The 17,147-nt window shown below is 34.2% G+C and overlaps 3 protein-coding genes across 3 annotated transcripts; 1 reads left to right on the top strand and 2 right to left on the bottom strand.

The window, feature by feature from the left end:
• Positions 1-2,876: 2,876 nt before the first annotated feature.
• MAPk-Ak2 (MAP kinase-activated protein kinase 2) lies at positions 2,877-7,541 on the bottom strand. Its single transcript, XM_077443956.1, has 7 exons — positions 7,206-7,541; positions 5,389-5,514; positions 5,144-5,281; positions 4,744-4,950; positions 4,530-4,661; positions 3,123-3,398; positions 2,877-3,031 (listed from the first exon to the last, which is right to left on the bottom strand). Exons 1-7 carry the CDS (start codon positions 7,308-7,310, stop codon positions 2,960-2,962), a joined length of 1,056 nt encoding a protein of 351 aa, XP_077300082.1. The 5' UTR covers positions 7,311-7,541; the 3' UTR covers positions 2,877-2,959.
• A 3,441-nt stretch (positions 7,542-10,982) lies between these two features.
• LOC143921264 (short coiled-coil protein B) lies at positions 10,983-12,716 on the top strand. The gene is made up of 2 exons (XM_077444476.1): positions 10,983-11,285; positions 11,516-12,716. Exons 1-2 carry the CDS (start codon positions 11,021-11,023, stop codon positions 11,659-11,661), a joined length of 411 nt encoding a protein of 136 aa, XP_077300602.1. The 5' UTR covers positions 10,983-11,020; the 3' UTR covers positions 11,662-12,716.
• A 140-nt stretch (positions 12,717-12,856) lies between these two features.
• Positions 12,857-14,656, bottom strand: LOC143921359 (uncharacterized). Its single transcript, XM_077444610.1, has 2 exons — positions 13,345-14,656; positions 12,857-13,019 (listed from the first exon to the last, which is right to left on the bottom strand). The coding sequence occupies exon 1, from the start codon at positions 14,266-14,268 to the stop codon at positions 13,351-13,353; it is 918 nt and encodes a 305-aa protein (XP_077300736.1). The 5' UTR covers positions 14,269-14,656; the 3' UTR covers positions 12,857-13,019; positions 13,345-13,350.
• Positions 14,657-17,147: the final 2,491 nt, after the last annotated feature.

Here is a 17,147-nt window from a genome sequence, read left to right on the forward strand (position 1 = left end):
AGCGTATTTATAGACGTACTGAGTAAAATTGACAACAATTATTTACTCGTAAGGGCCCCTCTATTCTTATTACATCTATCTGGGCCCACATATCAAAATCTACTGGAAAATAAAATCAAATGAGCCGAAATGTTGGTTACTAGAATTTACACCAAATATATACATATTTCTTCATTAAATAATTCCAAAAAAGAAAAACAGTTTCTCACTTTTATAATATCTATACTTTGGCGTGTAAATCAAATGTTTTAAAAGTGTATCTTTTGATTTTTAAAACAAAAATATTTATATTGAATGGTGAATCATACATATGTATTATAGAATTGATCTAAAATTTTTATCAATTTCAATAAAGACATTTCATTTTAATTTTGTACATTTGATTGTGATTTTGTAAAAATATGTATTATATCGAGCGTTTGATAAAATAAAGTAAAACATCGTTGTTAAATTTCACATTACTATATCTGTAGTAAATTATGATAAAGAAAAACATGTATTTTTGTATAATTTTGTATTTATAAATAAATATATATATATATATATATATAAACATATTTCGATTGAAATAATTACTTCAATCATATGAAATACAATAGGTATATTTCATAAATGTTCAATTTCATATAAATGCATAAACATATATAATAATAGGCCTTTGAAAACGTTAACAATTAGTTCATTACCAAAAAATAATTGTATCACAATCGAAATCTGTTATACAAATAGTCATACATGAATAATAGAATTTTGAATTGTATTTTAATAATAAATATAGGTATATTCAAGAACAAAAAATATTCATTTATATAAGTATCATTAGCAACATATTTATGGCTCTTAAATTTACATAATTGCACGTAAATGCATCTACAAACTGAATAAACACAAATTTCATAAATCCATTGGTGATCAAATATCTGCCCCTACGAAAAAATATTAGTAACAAAAATAATATTGGATTTGTACATTAATATATATATAAATACATATCTATTTATATTTGAATTGATTTGATTTTTCACAACCATAAAAATAAAAGAACTTTCAAAAATATGTCATAGAAAAAGTAATCACTGCATATAAATATATGTATATATTTTAATTTAAATACGGACGGCATACATATATGTAACAGGCACACAAATGCATATTAAAAAAAAAATAAGAAGTCAAGCATTTCATACTGATTATGAACTATCATTATTAACTACAAATTTTTAAAATAGATTTTATAGCTTCAGTTTGTGACAAATAGAAAGAAAAAACAATAAATTCATGAAAAATTAATTATATGATTTTGATACCTACTAATGACTACCAAAATAATTACATTATTTCCAAATTAAATATTTTTTTAATGCATTTTTTAAATGGTTAAGAAAGTAAATCGAAATTTACTGAAAACCCTAAAATAGTGAAATTTATAATTCAAAACTTTGGTTTATGTATTATATAAACCTAAGGCAATCACGTGTCATATTATTCGATCTAATTTTCTGAAACTTAAAAATTCGGTTAACATGTTTTAGAATTGATTTAAACAATTTGTCAAAAAATATATACATACTATGCAACTTCATATCTAATTATTAAATGACATAGCCGCAGGCACAATTCTAAAGGCCAATTAAAAACAACAAAGTAAATTAAACATGAATTAAGTTTTATTAAAACTATAAACGATTTGATACGTTTTGGCAAAATATTAAATAAAGAAAAACTACATTTAGTAAAGGTAAATAAAATATTAACAACAACACAGCGAACAAATATAAGTATTCTTCAGACAAATGTCTTCATGGTAGCAAAAAGAATCCATACATAATAATATTTTAAAGCAGAATACTTAGTTTTGAGCCCCGCGCAAACTAAAATTTAAACTAATATTGCAGTAATTTTTGATCGTCACATTCATGGTAAGCATAGAAAAACTCAAGCTGGTTTTCGCAAAAACGACTCGCAGATTCTCAATATAAAACAAAAAGAACACCTAAGGTAACACAAGTAGTTTAAATAGACCTACGCACCATTTATCAATACTGAACTTAAATCAAATTGTGATCGTATCCAATCGCTGGTAATAAGCGCAGCTGAATATCACAAAAATCTATTTAAAACAGAGGTCTCTTATTCTTTTGCAGTCCGATGGTAGAATAATACTAATTTTATTAGAATAATCGAAAATTTACGACTTTAAGAATTGAGCAGTGTATGTAGTAATCGACTTACGTAAAAAAATTAAATGTTGAACAAACGAATCCACTAGCGGATTATCTGAACTCACATACATATTACATTATATAGCGTATATATATATATATATATATAAAATATTAGAGGAATCGTACTAAACTATGGAATATTAATTAAAGCTTTCTGAATTTATATTAAAGATATAAAATTATTTAGGAATAGATAGATTTTTCAATTAGTTTATCTGCAATAAAAAAATAATACATCGTGACATTGGAAGTCTTCGACAATATTCTTCTAATATACTGGCACATTTGATGAGTAACTTATACATTTGAAAATATATAAACATGCATTGTAAAAGAAATGCAATTCGATTCCGATTCATTTTATAACCAGAAAACCGTTTATAGGTTAAATTTTCCGGCCGACAATAAAACTAATACATATATGAAAAACAATTGAAGATTTTTAAATCCCATTCAACTAATTATTGTACGACACACATAAAAGTGCCGTTTGAAATATTGTATTTTCGCAACCTTTCTATGAAAGTAAACACAACCAAAACATTATTGCACCATTCACAAAACTAATATCATCAAAAATACACTCATACATTTTGAACATATCGACGTGCATACACATGTACTGACATTCAAGTTGAATGTGGACCGCAACAATTAGAAACCCCTGCTTCGATAAGTCGGGAGCCAGTCTGGGAATTTCGTATATTGTTAATATAATGAAGACATTTTGTTAGTTATGCGGTGGCTTTATTTTTTCTCTTATTCAGCAAAGCGTTATTGCTTTGGTCCAATGTCTTAATTTGTACCTAGAACAAAATGTCAAAGTAAATAACAATTCACACGAAACCATCTCTTATTTAATATATTACCTGAAACCATCTCTTATTTAAGAAATACCTGATCATAGTCAACTCGCATTGTGGCAAGAGAACGAGTCATCTCATCCTGCACTTCGACCCATGTATCACCGCCCTCTCGCAAAAGACGCCCCGTGCACAGAGGCGTCTGTGGCACTTGACGATGTGCACTCACCCATCTGCTAGTCATCACCTGTTGTATGCTTAATCGCTCAGACGGGTTCACCGAAAGCATGCCTTTGATCAAATTTTTAGCTTCTTTTGAAACGTCCAACCACTCAGGATCCGGAAAATCGTACTGGCCTAACCGAATCCTCTGCAAGAAAATTACATTACGCTTTATATTACTTGTAAAAGTCAAAATCGCTAAGGAAAATACTATATACAATACATATATACTTGTAATTGAATTTCCTATACTTAATATGCGTGTTAATGAGCATTTGACACACATTTGAATTAAGCTTTACACCAATTGAGTGGAAATGATTTAACACAAAATCATATGAAATGAAATATTTTCTCATTTTAATATAATTGAGTCCATAAAATTATATTAAAAACTTTTTACAAGTGTCTGTTGAAATAATAAAGACACAGGAAGGTATGCGGTACATAATTTTTTTTTAGATAGTTTTTCACTTGTGAAAAAAACGCTAGCACGCCTAATCCACATATATTGTCGCGATCTAGGGCAAAACTCACCCTTATCCTTGATATTTTATCATAGGTTTGACAGTGAACGATAATTTTGATTCTCGAAAAAATAATATTAGTATTCAAATTTGTCCGTAACACGTACATATGTATGTATGTACATATATCAAAATGATAATATGAACATTTTAACATTCATTATATAACCTATTAGTGAAGTAAAAATATATATGAGTGATAATGAGAACCTATAATGCAAATTTTATAAGATATAGTGTGAAAACGATAAAGTTATAAGGGTTTAAGCCAGTGGTTCTTAACCTTGTTGGAAGTACTGAACCCCACCAGTTTCGTATGCGCATTCACCGAACCCTTCTTAATTGGAATCCTTCTTAATTGGCACCCGAATCATATGATTCGGGTGTGTGTCTCGACTTCCGCCGAGCCCCTGAGACTGACTCACCGAACCCCTGGGGTTCGATCGAACCACTTGTTTACCACTGACCCACTGGTTTAAGCAATTAAAATCTGACAAGACGAGTGTGTGGCGGAAAGTCAAACATATAAGGTTACTACCTATAAAACTTCACCGTCTTCAAAAATTTAAAAGTGTTTATTACGATTATTCTTCACCATCAAACTATAAAAATCGATTGAAATTTCCATCGTTGGCCAAATTGTGCAAAATGGCCAAGTTTCAAAACGATCGGAAGACCGTTAAACATAAAAGAGCTTTGTAAAAACAGTAATTTAATGGTAATGTTTCCATTGAAAATATCAAAAGACAAACCTTCTTCATTCCTGGTGAAATAGCGAGACCGTGATTCGAATAGAAAGGTGGAAATCCACAAAGTAATATGTACATAACGACCCCTAAAGACCAAATATCGCACGACTTGTCGTATTTATCAGGTCCCAAAACCTACACAGAAAAAAAAAGCAAATGTCAATTCATATTATTAACAATGATTAAAGAAAAAATCTGAATATTTCTCGATGAACACCTCCGGTGCCACATAATAAGGCGTATAACATGGAGTTTGAAGTGTTTCTGCGGCATTGTGCGTCTCCTTGGCGAAACCGAAATCTGTAAGTTTGAGCACAGCGTTCGGATAGGCAGTAGTGTACAAAAGGTTTTCAGGTTTGATGTCACGATGAGCGATATTGGACTCATGCAAGTATCTCACGGCCACACAAATCGAATGCATTATCTGTAATTATTACGAGAATATTCACAATGAAAATCGCAAACACCAATTAAAACGCATGCAACGGCAATTTTGAATCAATATCAAGAAACGACAAAGGAACATGAGAATCTAATTTCCATAATAATAATAACACTTCGACAAAGACATTCATTACAAAACCACAATGTTAATTTTTTAAAATCGAATTTGATACCTCGGCAGCTTGCCTCTCTGTGAACGCCCCGTCCTGATGATCTTGAATCCTTTGGAACAACTCTCCGCCCTCCATGCACTCCATGACGACGAGCAAACACCTATGCCCGCCATAAGTGTTATCAAACACATCAACGATCTAACAACCGGCAATATTACATACAAAGATAAGCAAGTATTTTAAAGTTGCTGATAACAATATATTATACATATGTACGACGTGGTGTAATTTAATTTTTAACGTACGGCTACAATGTGAATACAACCGCTGGCTCTCCAGTGTAAATCGACTTCGCGTCTGGCTTTTGTACTGTCACGTAACACTTTCAGAGCTCGTTTAATTCCGGTTCTTCTTTCGACGCATTGCACCACCTACGATAAACATGGATCATTATGTATACAATCAAACAAGTATGAATTTATATAATCAATATATTAACACTGACGAGATATACTATTAGCCAGCTCTATATACATTTATATAATATACATACAATATAATTACTCCACTGCAATTTATTTTTCCCAAATTAAAAAAATAGTATCAATTAGTTAATTAGTCAACAGTTTGTATGCAATGTTTATATATAGAAAAACAGTGAATCACAAGTGTTTTCATGTTTAACCCTTTGCCCGCGGCAATAAATATAGCGAACAAGCCCTGTACGCGGTGGCACCTATTTCGCGAATTTGGCAATCGAATTTTCGACCTTAAATACAGATTTTAATATTTACTCAAGTAACCAGATATGTTAATTAACACATAAAGTATTATTTTAAATAATAAAATACATAATATATCTCGTAGTTTTGGCTCAATTGTCAAATAATCATTCTTCATACAGTTGAGACGTATCGTAGCCATTGTTCAACAGACGTGACGTCACATAAACGAGGTTTCAGTATGGTTACACAAAAAACTAATTTTGACTGGTATATATGAATTTTAAGCAAATTGAATAGATGGCATTCAACTCTCAGTAATATATTCAACCAATTTTGAACCTTAAAACAGTTGAAATAGGCGCATATAAGGCTCAAAATCCCGTGCAAAGTTCAGAAATTCTATGGAAGACAGCCGTGCTACAGACTTGTCGCCCAAAGATTCCATAGAAGACGGCCGCGGGTAAACGGTTAACAGAATTCAATTCAAATTCAAACAATTTAACATGCATACATATGTATTTACTATTGCAGGGTTTTTTTTCTTTTATTATAATATTTGAAAACACTTTTTGGATGATACAAAAATTCATACTCAATACTCATTTACTCGTATATTAGCATCAAATCAAAACAGTAGCAATAATAATCAATAATCCTGACTTAGTGGTGGTATACCGCTTATCAACCATAGGCTAAATCTAATTCCACACAAACTAATTCCTCAGTCAGAAGGCAAAAGCATCTATTTGGATATATATATATATATATATATATATATATATATATATATATATATATATATATATATATATATATATATATATATATATAGTTTGGACTGATCTATGCAAGTCAATGACGCCAATTGTACATAATAAGCCTTTATTTAAAAAAAAAAAGAAAATACGATTTACGAACAATGACAGAAAAAGTCAATATTAAATGCGTTATTATGAATCATCAATTTTGATTCGTCAAAAAAAGAGTTGGCAAAAAAATACGATAAGAAAATGCTTAAACGGTATGACATCAAACATTTTTTTTTGTTCTGTGCGACATGAAAAATAATAATCTCAATATAAATAATATATTCTCACCGATTTTCTTGACCTATTTATCACGTAGAGTCGAATCTTAATATTACCTATAATATATAGAACTTTTTCAATACATTACCAAATGTCACAACAGTTTGAATCAATGATGAAGTTCATCACAGCTAGAAGTACAGGGAACAAACAGTAGTTCAATTTTGTATATATACGAAGATCCTATATAGATGTTATAAGCAACCAATATGTGGATGCAGTACGAAACGATTCGACGGTCACTTTGCTCTATAACCTTCGAAGGGTGGACGAGCTGTATTTGGTCACAAGAGTAGGAGTCGGAGTTACCTTTCCGTTGATGCCGAGGCCGAGTACAGTGTCGGAGATGTCGTAGTAGTCGGTGACCGGTTCGGTGGTGGGCGAGCGTTCGGTGGTGGGTTGCTGAAGCGCCATGTCGTCTGGTCACGCGATGCGACGGCTTTCGCTTCCGCTTCCGCTTCCGCTCCCGGGGATGTTCCTCGTCCGTCCGCAACTCGCCGCGCAACCCACGTTGACTCTCTCTCGGTTCGCCCCGTTCGTACTACCCGGCTAACCCGCCTCAATCCAATCCAATCCAACCCACTCCACTCCACACGACACACCACACCCACACTCAGCACTGCACTCTGACAGCGGCCGATGACTGATGGACTTATACACGCCTACCAACGCCTACTGTCTACTGTCTGTTTGCATGCTACTGCCAACGTTACGCGTCAAGGGCAGACACTAATTGCTAATTATTGTTATAACGAACGGTTTTTTCGCGCGCTTAGACTGATCTCGCGGTGGGAGATCCAGAGGGCGGATAACGTCGTCGCTCTTCCAGGGTCGGGTTATAGGGAAACGTGAACTAACCTTGGGATACAGTTTAAGGCTGGCCGTGCACTAGGCAGCCAGGCTGCCGCAGCCAAAATATTGAGCAGCCAGTTTCGGCAGCCAGAGTCGACGGCCAGTAGTCACCTTTCCGTCAAGCGTAGAAGAAATAATTCTTTACCTCTTGTTTCGTAAGAAACGCAAAGCAAAGAGAAGATTTTGGATTCATTCATTCAAACAAACAGCGTTTCCAGAATTGAATGGAGAAAGATGGATTGAGATAGCAAATGGTTTCAATAAAAATGCAAATTTTCCCAATTGCATTGGTGCCATCGATGGTAAACATATATGTAAGATTAATAAAACCAAGCTTTCCTCACACTTTGTATTTGTGATTTCCTACCATCTTCGTCTTTTCACATCTCGATCACTATATTCTTCTGAAGACATATCCCATATTGCCTTACGATTTAATCCGTTACAGATAATCCTTGAAAGGTCACACAGTCTCTGGGATTCTATTCGCTATCCGCGGCGTAAAACTTCTGGCTGCTACGTCAAGTGCGCGGAGACTGAAGGCAGCCACAAACATTCTACCTTGCAGGCTCTGGCTGCCGTGCAATCGTACGCGATCTATTGGCTGCCGCAGCCAGGAATTCTTAGCTGCCTAGTGCGCGGGCTCCAATGAGCCACCGTATGTTAGATTGGCTGCCTAGTGCGCGGCCAGTCTAAATAGTCGGGGAAGTTCCCGACTGCAACTCGTCTCGTTGATAACAGCTTCCTCGTGGTCGGGACAGCTGGCTCTGCGGTCCTCTCACGTCTGACGCTTCTCCGGAAACGGCGTGAGCAATACGAGGACGTTGGCTGGAACTCTTGAGAGGGAGTGATGCTGCACTCGACCTCACAGTGGTTCTTCAGCACGATGGCGGATCTCTGGGCCCCGTCTCCTCGGGAGACGTGCACAGGAGAGATCCTTCCTCGGCGGCGGTTGGCGGGTAAGAGAGTTAATCTCGAAGCGCTCGAGATGAGCAGGCTCGTTGGCGCGGTAAAGTCACGGGTGCCACCCTAAGTATTACTATCGCTACCAACTGAAGGGACACTCGGGATAACGTCGCGTTACATCGTACATATTCTCTCCTGATTTACATACATATGCAGCAGTTTGGCTTAATGGTAGCGTATATATTTATTTAGCACCACTGATAACAATGGTTCGAGTCGTCAAACTGCTGATTAGATTTGGGGGTTTTGTGACTCCAAATCGATCGTTTCTCTATCCGAGTTTGTCAATTTTATCTGATCATTGTTGAAACGGTTCCTGAAAGTTGGTGATAGATCATTTCCTGTCACAAATATGTGTGTATAATTTGTAGAAATTATGCACAGTTATCTGAAATCTATAGACGTCTCTATAATTTCGTGTTTATTATGTGTATACAAATTGTAATAATAATTGTGCACAAAATCTAAAATAATCCATAGATGTCTCTATGATTATTATTTCTGTATTTCATTAATTATTATATTATATTTATTCTGATTGTATTCTATGTATTGTTGTATTCTGACCGTTATCGTATACTCGTCGCAATGGAGCAATCTGTAATGACGAGTGTACATTGATTGTAATAAATAAATATATTTTAAGCCGGTCTCCGTGACGAGACAGAATGTTAAACGACAGAAAACGCAAATATTGGAAGGCAAAGATCGAAAATCGAAAGATCTTAAGTCGAAAGATAAAAAAAAAATGGTGCATGGTAAACGGTACATACTCACTTAATTTGCGTGAGCAGGATACAACAGGAACAAGAGGAACAGGATTTTCCTCCCGTATTAATGTGCGTACGCAGAATACGGGAGGAAAAACATGTTCCTTCGCAAATTAAGTGAGTATGTACCGTTGACCATGCACTATTTTTTTTTTTTTGATCTTTCGACTTAAGATCTTTCGATTTTCGATCTTTGCCTTCCGATATTTGCGTTTTCTGTCGTTTAACATTCTGTCTCGTCACGTAGACCCATTTTAAACATTTCATTTAATAGTATATCGTTGACGAAATAAGCGGAATGGCTTCGACCAAAAAAGAAAAAAGTGGAAGGAAACTTTTCTCAAAAACAGTTGTAATCTGAATCGAATTCCAAAATAAAGGAAAGCTTTTTAATATACTAAAGCTTAAGCTTAGACCTTTAGGAATGTGCGGGAATAAGTGGTATGTAGAGCGTGTCCCTGCCCATGGAAATACGTGGTTGTGTTTGTTTGGAAGAGGATCTTTATTGCTCAATTTAATACAGGTGTATTTGTATGTACGGTGACGTAGATAATTGCTCGACATCGGAGGAGTGAGCAGTTTGAGTTCCTGATGCTCACTGGTGTTGGATGCTGATAAACTAGTGTTTTATACCAACTTTGATGTGCTGCACTGCGTCGCTGCAGCGCACTGTTGTCTACTGCGTTCGGAGTTTAAGAACTTATTCCTGGTTTTTTTTTTTTAGTTATTGGAACCCGGACGTCTGAGATTGGGATGGTACAGAAAAATACCCAATATATTGTAATTTTGTAGAGATTCATACATCGATATAGAATGTATAAATAGACTCTTCCATAAAAATTTGTCGACCTAAAATATGGCGCGGGGGTTTGAAAGGCTCATAGTTAAAAATAAACCGCAAACTAGCAAAAAAAAAACCGACCACTTTTTTTTGCTACTTTGGAATCATTTTTATAATAGCATTTTTGACGAATGAATGTGCATGTATACATTATATATCGATGGATTCATACGTTTCATAAGACACGTTTCAACGACTCACTCGCGCCACCAATCTGACTTAAATACATACGAGTTCACCATAAAGCTTCACCATAATCGAGTCGCGAAATATTCCACCGTGATGAAACATTACATTTCATCCTTACAAACATCTTTTTATGCACGCAGATTTTGTCAATGAAGAGGGTCTATTGCGTTTTAGCTTGAAAATTTTAGTAGCCAATGATTTTAGCATGGCAGATGACTGTAGCGTTTACTTACTATGCTTACTTACTATGTTTATTTCACTATGCTGAAGGTAGAGAATCTTCCAAAGACCCCCTTCAATTCGTATTGAAAAATAAACGGTACAAGGATAGAAAATAGATTTGTAGTATGTATATTTAAAATACATACTAAATTATAAGTAGGTAGATTTTAAAATGTTAAAATAAATAAAAAATGATAATGGACTACAATTTGCAGAACTAAGACTAAAATCCGTCTGACAGTTGTTTGCCACAAGCTCTCCTTTGTGACACATCGCTATCAAAAATGTCTTTAATTGGCAGTAATATGCAAGATGAGAATATTCCTCTGGCAGATGACGATCCTCAGGTGATCATTACCGACGAGCCTAACGACAACAGTCTAAATCATGGAAGGTCTACCGATTCCATCCCCAGCTCGTATACCAACGGCTCGTCCAGTCCAGGTCTCGTGGGTCCACATAGCCTCGATACCGATATCAATGCTGACGAACAGGAAGAAAAAGCCAGACTTATCACTCAAGTCCTCGAATTGCAGAACACACTTGATGGTAATTGTAAATTATTTTAATTAAATATTATTCATTTTTTGGTTCAGTATCAAATGTAACGCCTATAAATAGAGCACCTGTTAATTTGAAACCAATAATTTTCATTCATATAATTTTATTTTGTATGTACATATATGTATATATTCTCACCGTTGGGATAAATATTAATTATTTTTTAATAAATGCTGCAATGTATTGCATTAATTTTGGTTTGTTAATTTATTTTATAGATTTGTCTCAACGAGTGGATTCTGTAAAAGAAGAAAACCTTAAATTGAAATCGGAAAATCAAGTATTGGCCCAATATATAGATAATTTAATGTCTGCATCTTCTGTTTTTCAATCAACTTCACCGAGCGTGCATAAGAAAAAGTAAAAAAAAAAATACACACACATGTGTATTAATTTGCCTGCTTTCAGTGAACAAGCTTTTTACAGTGAACCTTTGTGAACGTTTGCTTTGAAACAACATAGATAGCTTTTGAAACTGAATGTTTCATAAATATTTATTATTTAAAGAACATCTACATACCTAGGGCAAATGGAATTTTCCAATTGATTAATGCTAAGAAATATGAATTGTTTAATTGTCGATATATTAAATGAATAAATATATACATACATACATATATTGATACATTGCCTATCAAAATATATGTATGTTATAAGAAATATGTTTATATAATATGAAACTTTTATCTACTAATGCACAATGTGCCCACATAAAGTAAATCGATGAACATTTGAATCTTAATTATGCTTTTAAATTAAAAATATATTTAGACGACGATTTAATTCCACTGCATTTCAATCAGTTTTCAAATATTAATATTTCGTATTGGCTAATGCCTCACACTTATTTCCACTTTATTGAAATTTCTATATATAAATATACATAGTATTATAATACAATGATCACTAGAATTGTAATTATTTATATGACCAAAAATATGTTGCATTTAAAATATAGTTCTTTTTCTAATATTATTATAATTTATAAATAGCTGATATGTAAAATGAATCTCATTGTGTTTGTTGGTTGATATTTTTCACAATACAATGTCTACTTCGAATGTGTATTTAAAATGTGTGATATATTGTATTACTTGTACAATTATATAATTAAATGTTTTTCATATTTTATATTGTACATAATAATTTGTGTTATAATTTATTTTTTATTATTAATCGAGTTTGATCATTTTTACTGTCGTACAATATAGTTGTCTTAAATTTAATTTAATTGAGATTACTATATTTGTTTTATTGAACGTGTTGCATCTGTGGGCTTAATTATAGATGATTAATCAACGTCACAAATTGAATTACTGAATTCTTGAATTTATTTATTTTTTGACTCGCTTGAACAATGGTGCCTTTTTGCACTTATCTATGTATACTTTATTGAATTAATAAAATAGTGCAAAATGTAATTTAGTATTTATTTGAGATCAATGTATTTGACGTGTTTTTGTATGCCTTTTAATAATTGTAATTTAAGGGGGACCACTAGTGTGACCGCGCGAAAAAAAGGTGATTTTTGGGAATTAAAATAAAAAAAACTACTAGATGGAATGTTTTATCGTTTTATGGATATATTTATAGATATATACTAAATACATAATAAAAGTTTTTAGACAAAAAAATTAAAAATTCAGCGAGTTATACGTAATCTCCCAAGGCTCCAAAAAAAAAGTACCCCCACTGCTGCAATGATAGCGACCTTCACAGTGCCTGAAATCAAAAAATTCAAAAAGTTTATTAAACTAGAAGATATGTATATGCCGTACCATGAACCTCGATCAAAAAAAAAAATCAAATTTCGCGCATAAATTTGTTGATTTTTGGCCTGCCAAAATTACATTTTTTATTCAATCGGAAAACTGGAGGTTCATGGCACGCGGAAACATATATAAAAGAAGCTGAAAAAAAATCAAATCGATCGGATGATTCATTCTCGAGTTACAACTGCAGCAAATTTGAAAAATGTAGTTTCGAGAAAAACGCGTTTGAAGTTTAAGTTACTGATTTCGTGGTTATAAATCAAGAAATATCATACCTACTGTTAATCTGCTATTCCAGGCCCATACAGTGCACCTTCCTCTTCTTCGAAAGACAGCTGTTGGGCTGCTAAAGCTTTTCTTCGAGCTAATCGGCCCTCTTTCGAAGCAGCCTGTTGACGATGATCTGCCATTCGTAGCCTCGTATCATCTTTGTCAACGGCATAATCGTTCGCTGCAGGTCCAATTATAATTCCCATTACATTGAACATTTTTAAAATTGATGAATAACCGTCATTAAATATTGATGTAGCAAAATAATTTGATAACTCTATCGTTTTGAGACCACTGTGGAGGTGTTTCGGAGCAAAGTGCCAAAGCCAGCCATTATAACTATCGTTATTGTTCTGAGTATTATTACCCAGACATCTTTCGAGTAAATCACACCGACTCAAGTCTTCAAATATTGGTTTCAGAGCATTTTGAACCTTTGGATCAAGTGGAACGTAGTCGTGTTTGAACTCGGTCATGTCCAATTGTTTAGCTTTCGCACAGCGATAAGCGCACCAGCTTTCTACGCCTTCCGGACAGTATTCGTGATTACAATTTTTATCGGTCGAACTCAAATGATAAAATGTAGCCCAGATTGCTTTATACATTTCATCCACGTTATCTTGATGTCTCATGATCGCTAAGCCGTAATAGATTTGGAGTTTATTAATTAATTTCATAGTTAATTTGTATGTATCTTTGCTTTTTCCTCCTAAGGTCTTATCAGTGTTCTTCAAACTACGGCATCGTGATCCCATTCGTTTCTTTACATGTAAATAGCACTCGAGTTTTTTTATTGGTACATCATATGGATTCAAATCCAATAATCCTTTGTAAGTGGCACTATCACCATCGCCAATATACCGCGTATATTTCACCCCGTAATTATCAATTGAGCGACCAAACATATCTTTTATACTGTCAACTTCCATTTTAGATGCTGATCCTTCGTGATTTTTGTCGCAATCATCATGATGTGAGAGCCATTCTTCGTAACCCTCAGAATCGTCGACTTTTTTCTTTTCCCATAAAACACAACTCTGACAGTAAGTTGACTTGACACACGAGTCGATGATCTTCTTACTAAACTTTCCAACAAGAGTTACTACGCCAGACCGTGAAGTGTGGCCACGTTTCTTTCACGTGCCATCTCCAGATACCGTCAAATTTGTCTCGGAGTCTTCTTCTTCCAGTGTCAACTTTTTCTCTTCTTCTACAGCTCTTTGCATACTAAATTTACAAATTGATTCTGCTGATGTCCATAAATTCGCAAAGCATCCACTGAAAGTTTGAGTATGGAATTTACGTATTAGATCCATCAAACCACAAAAAAGATTCACTCCGTTTATTCCGATACCTAAAAGTCGCATCACAGCCACTATGCGTCTATTTATTTCAAATGCATTACCAATCATAGGCCCGGAATTGATGTACGAAACGCCGCATTCACATATTACAGCAATTTTGAATCCTAAGCCTCGCGGACTTGCTTGATTGAACGTAATTTTTTTTTCACAAGTTTTGCACATCACTAAATTACTTATTGCAGAAAAAACAGAAATAAACTGGAGAATACTATAACCGTGCGTTGGATCAATCACAATTTCTTCGTCCTTATTGTGTAAAAGTTTGTCAGCTGACGTACTGGTATTTGCGGTGGACTGTTCACATGTATGTTGATTCGCCGAAAATTTTCGTTTTTTAGAAGTTGATCTACGAGTGGGATCAACATGGGAACCCTTTTGTTTTGAATACTGAGAACTCATTTTTGCTCAAATTTTGTACGATGTTGACACTATAACGGTCACAATAACACTGGAAGAGAGTTTAAATGTGCCAAAGTCTAACATCTCCAAAACAGCCAGGTATGAAGGTACGACCCTTTTTTAATGACTTTTCTGGCTGACAGAACCCGAACAATAACTGCGTTATGATCCGTACGCTAACGTAACTTTCGGACCGACGTCAGCTGCTCTTCGGATGGCTGTAACTCAAAAACTATTCGAGATTTGCACTTGAAAATTTAGTATGTTATTTTTAAAGGTATGGACTATCGAAATGTGCAAAAAAAAAACGATTTTTTTCAAAATGTCACACTAGTGGTCCCCCTTAATGCATAGATGTACTCTGATTTCACGTTTAAATTGTGGAGAGGCCTGATATTTGACAAATTCGTTACACCAAATGCATACATTTTATTAGTTTCATTAATAAAAAAAATATATATTGAACTCTTAAGAGGGCTGTACACCCGAAACCTTAATTTTGTTACCGTTCCTTTCTTCGATATATATATTGAGTGTATGTACATATTGAGTGAATGCGACAATATATCAATATATATATTGAGTGAATGCGACAGTTGCGCTTCGACCAGTTAAAACGTGTTTTAAATTGACAAAATTGAGGGTTCGTATTCTACTATTTTCTCCTCCAAAACTGGACCAATTTTTAAAAAAATTTCATCATCGGTATGAGAAAGATATTTTCTTTGCATCTATCGGCGTATTTTTTTAAAAATCGACCGTTAAATAACCACGCTAGACTCTTTTTGTGGGTGTAAAAAAGAGGTGATTTTATAGATGTTTGGCGGCTCCTAGCTCCTATAAAAAATAATTAATTAAAAAAATAAAACGATAGATGCACCCCAATGGTGGATATCCATAGCATATTAAAAAATAATTTCTCTAGTGCCATAATTGAGGTAGGGAGAAGTATAGTACGTTTGTATGGACAAGGCGCTGCTGTCCAGCCCTCTTAAACAAAGACTGAAATTTTTTCGCAACCATCGTTGTTTGGAAGGACCGGCCTTACTCATATTTTAAATGTCCTAGTTTAAAATTTAAACAAAATTTTATTTCTCACTATACTAATTATGAGAATTAACGACCGAATTTATGAAATACAAACAGATCGAACACAACTTAATATTAGGTAAAAATAATTTAACGAACCCACAAAAAAATATTTCGCAATTTGTGTATGACTAAATTTCAAATGTAACATATGCGGTTCGATGATTATACCACACAAAGCGATCTCGCACACGTCACTAAAATCTCGATTACGGAATATCTGGTACCAGAAAATTCCATCCATCACGTGGACTATCATATTAACGAGAACCGTTTGGCACTCGGGTTCTCGTTAATATGATAGTCCACGTGATGGATGGTTTTTTCTGGTACCAGATATTCCGTAATCGAGATTTTAGTGACGTGCGTGAGATCGCTTTTTGCAGAATAATCACCGAACCGCGTGCAAAATGCCTTTAACGCCTTAAAATAACGATTCAAAAAGAAATGCAAAAACAATTAAAAATACACAAAAGAAAATAGATAACTAACAATAGTTTTTAGGTTTTGGTAAAATGGATTTGATTTATGTACATATCATCATCATTTACAGCCGCTCTCCATCCATTGCCGGATGAAGGTCCCTCCAACACGCTTCCACTCGTTTCTGTTTTGCGCAACTCTCATCCATCTCACCCCACACATTTTCCTAATTTTGTTTATCCATCTTCCTTGCGGTCTTCCCTTTACCCTTTTTCCACTATCTCGGGTATCATTCTAGTAATTCTTGTCCACTTTTCGTTTATTCTACTAGCCACATTCAGTAGTATACATAGTCCACAAAACAGGAGAAATTTTAGAAATATTTTAAGCGCTTCACACACGCCACGAGTCGGCTCCGGGTATATAAATTTTGTTGTTAAATATAGACGTATAAATAACGCCATTATTACCGCCGTCAATCGAGGCGCCTCTTTGTATAATCAACATGGGACCGAAAGTGAAAAGGTCGAAAA

This window comes from Arctopsyche grandis, chromosome 13, assembly GCF_051622035.1.
Source record: "Arctopsyche grandis isolate Sample6627 chromosome 13, ASM5162203v2, whole genome shotgun sequence".
Lineage (NCBI taxonomy): Eukaryota > Metazoa > Arthropoda > Insecta > Trichoptera > Hydropsychidae > Arctopsyche > Arctopsyche grandis.

Excerpts from the sequence above, each read along its gene's own strand:
- MAPk-Ak2 (XM_077443956.1), bottom strand. The coding sequence starts at position 7,310 with ATGGCGCTTCAGCAACCCACCACCGAACGCTCGCCCACCACCGAACCG. Across the intron at positions 5,282-5,388 it reads GTTGTATTCACATTGTAGCC|ATCGTTGATGTGTTTGATAA; the intron begins GTACGTTAAAAA and ends GCCGGTTGTTAG. Across the intron at positions 4,951-5,143 it reads CAGAGAGGCAAGCTGCCGAG|ATAATGCATTCGATTTGTGT; the intron begins GTATCAAATTCG and ends TAATAATTACAG.
- LOC143921264 (XM_077444476.1), top strand. The coding sequence starts at position 11,021 with ATGTCTTTAATTGGCAGTAATATGCAAGATGAGAATATTCCTCTGGCA. Across the intron at positions 11,286-11,515 it reads ATTGCAGAACACACTTGATG|ATTTGTCTCAACGAGTGGAT; the intron begins GTAATTGTAAAT and ends TTTATTTTATAG.
- LOC143921359 (XM_077444610.1), bottom strand. The coding sequence starts at position 14,268 with ATGGAAGTTGACAGTATAAAAGATATGTTTGGTCGCTCAATTGATAAT.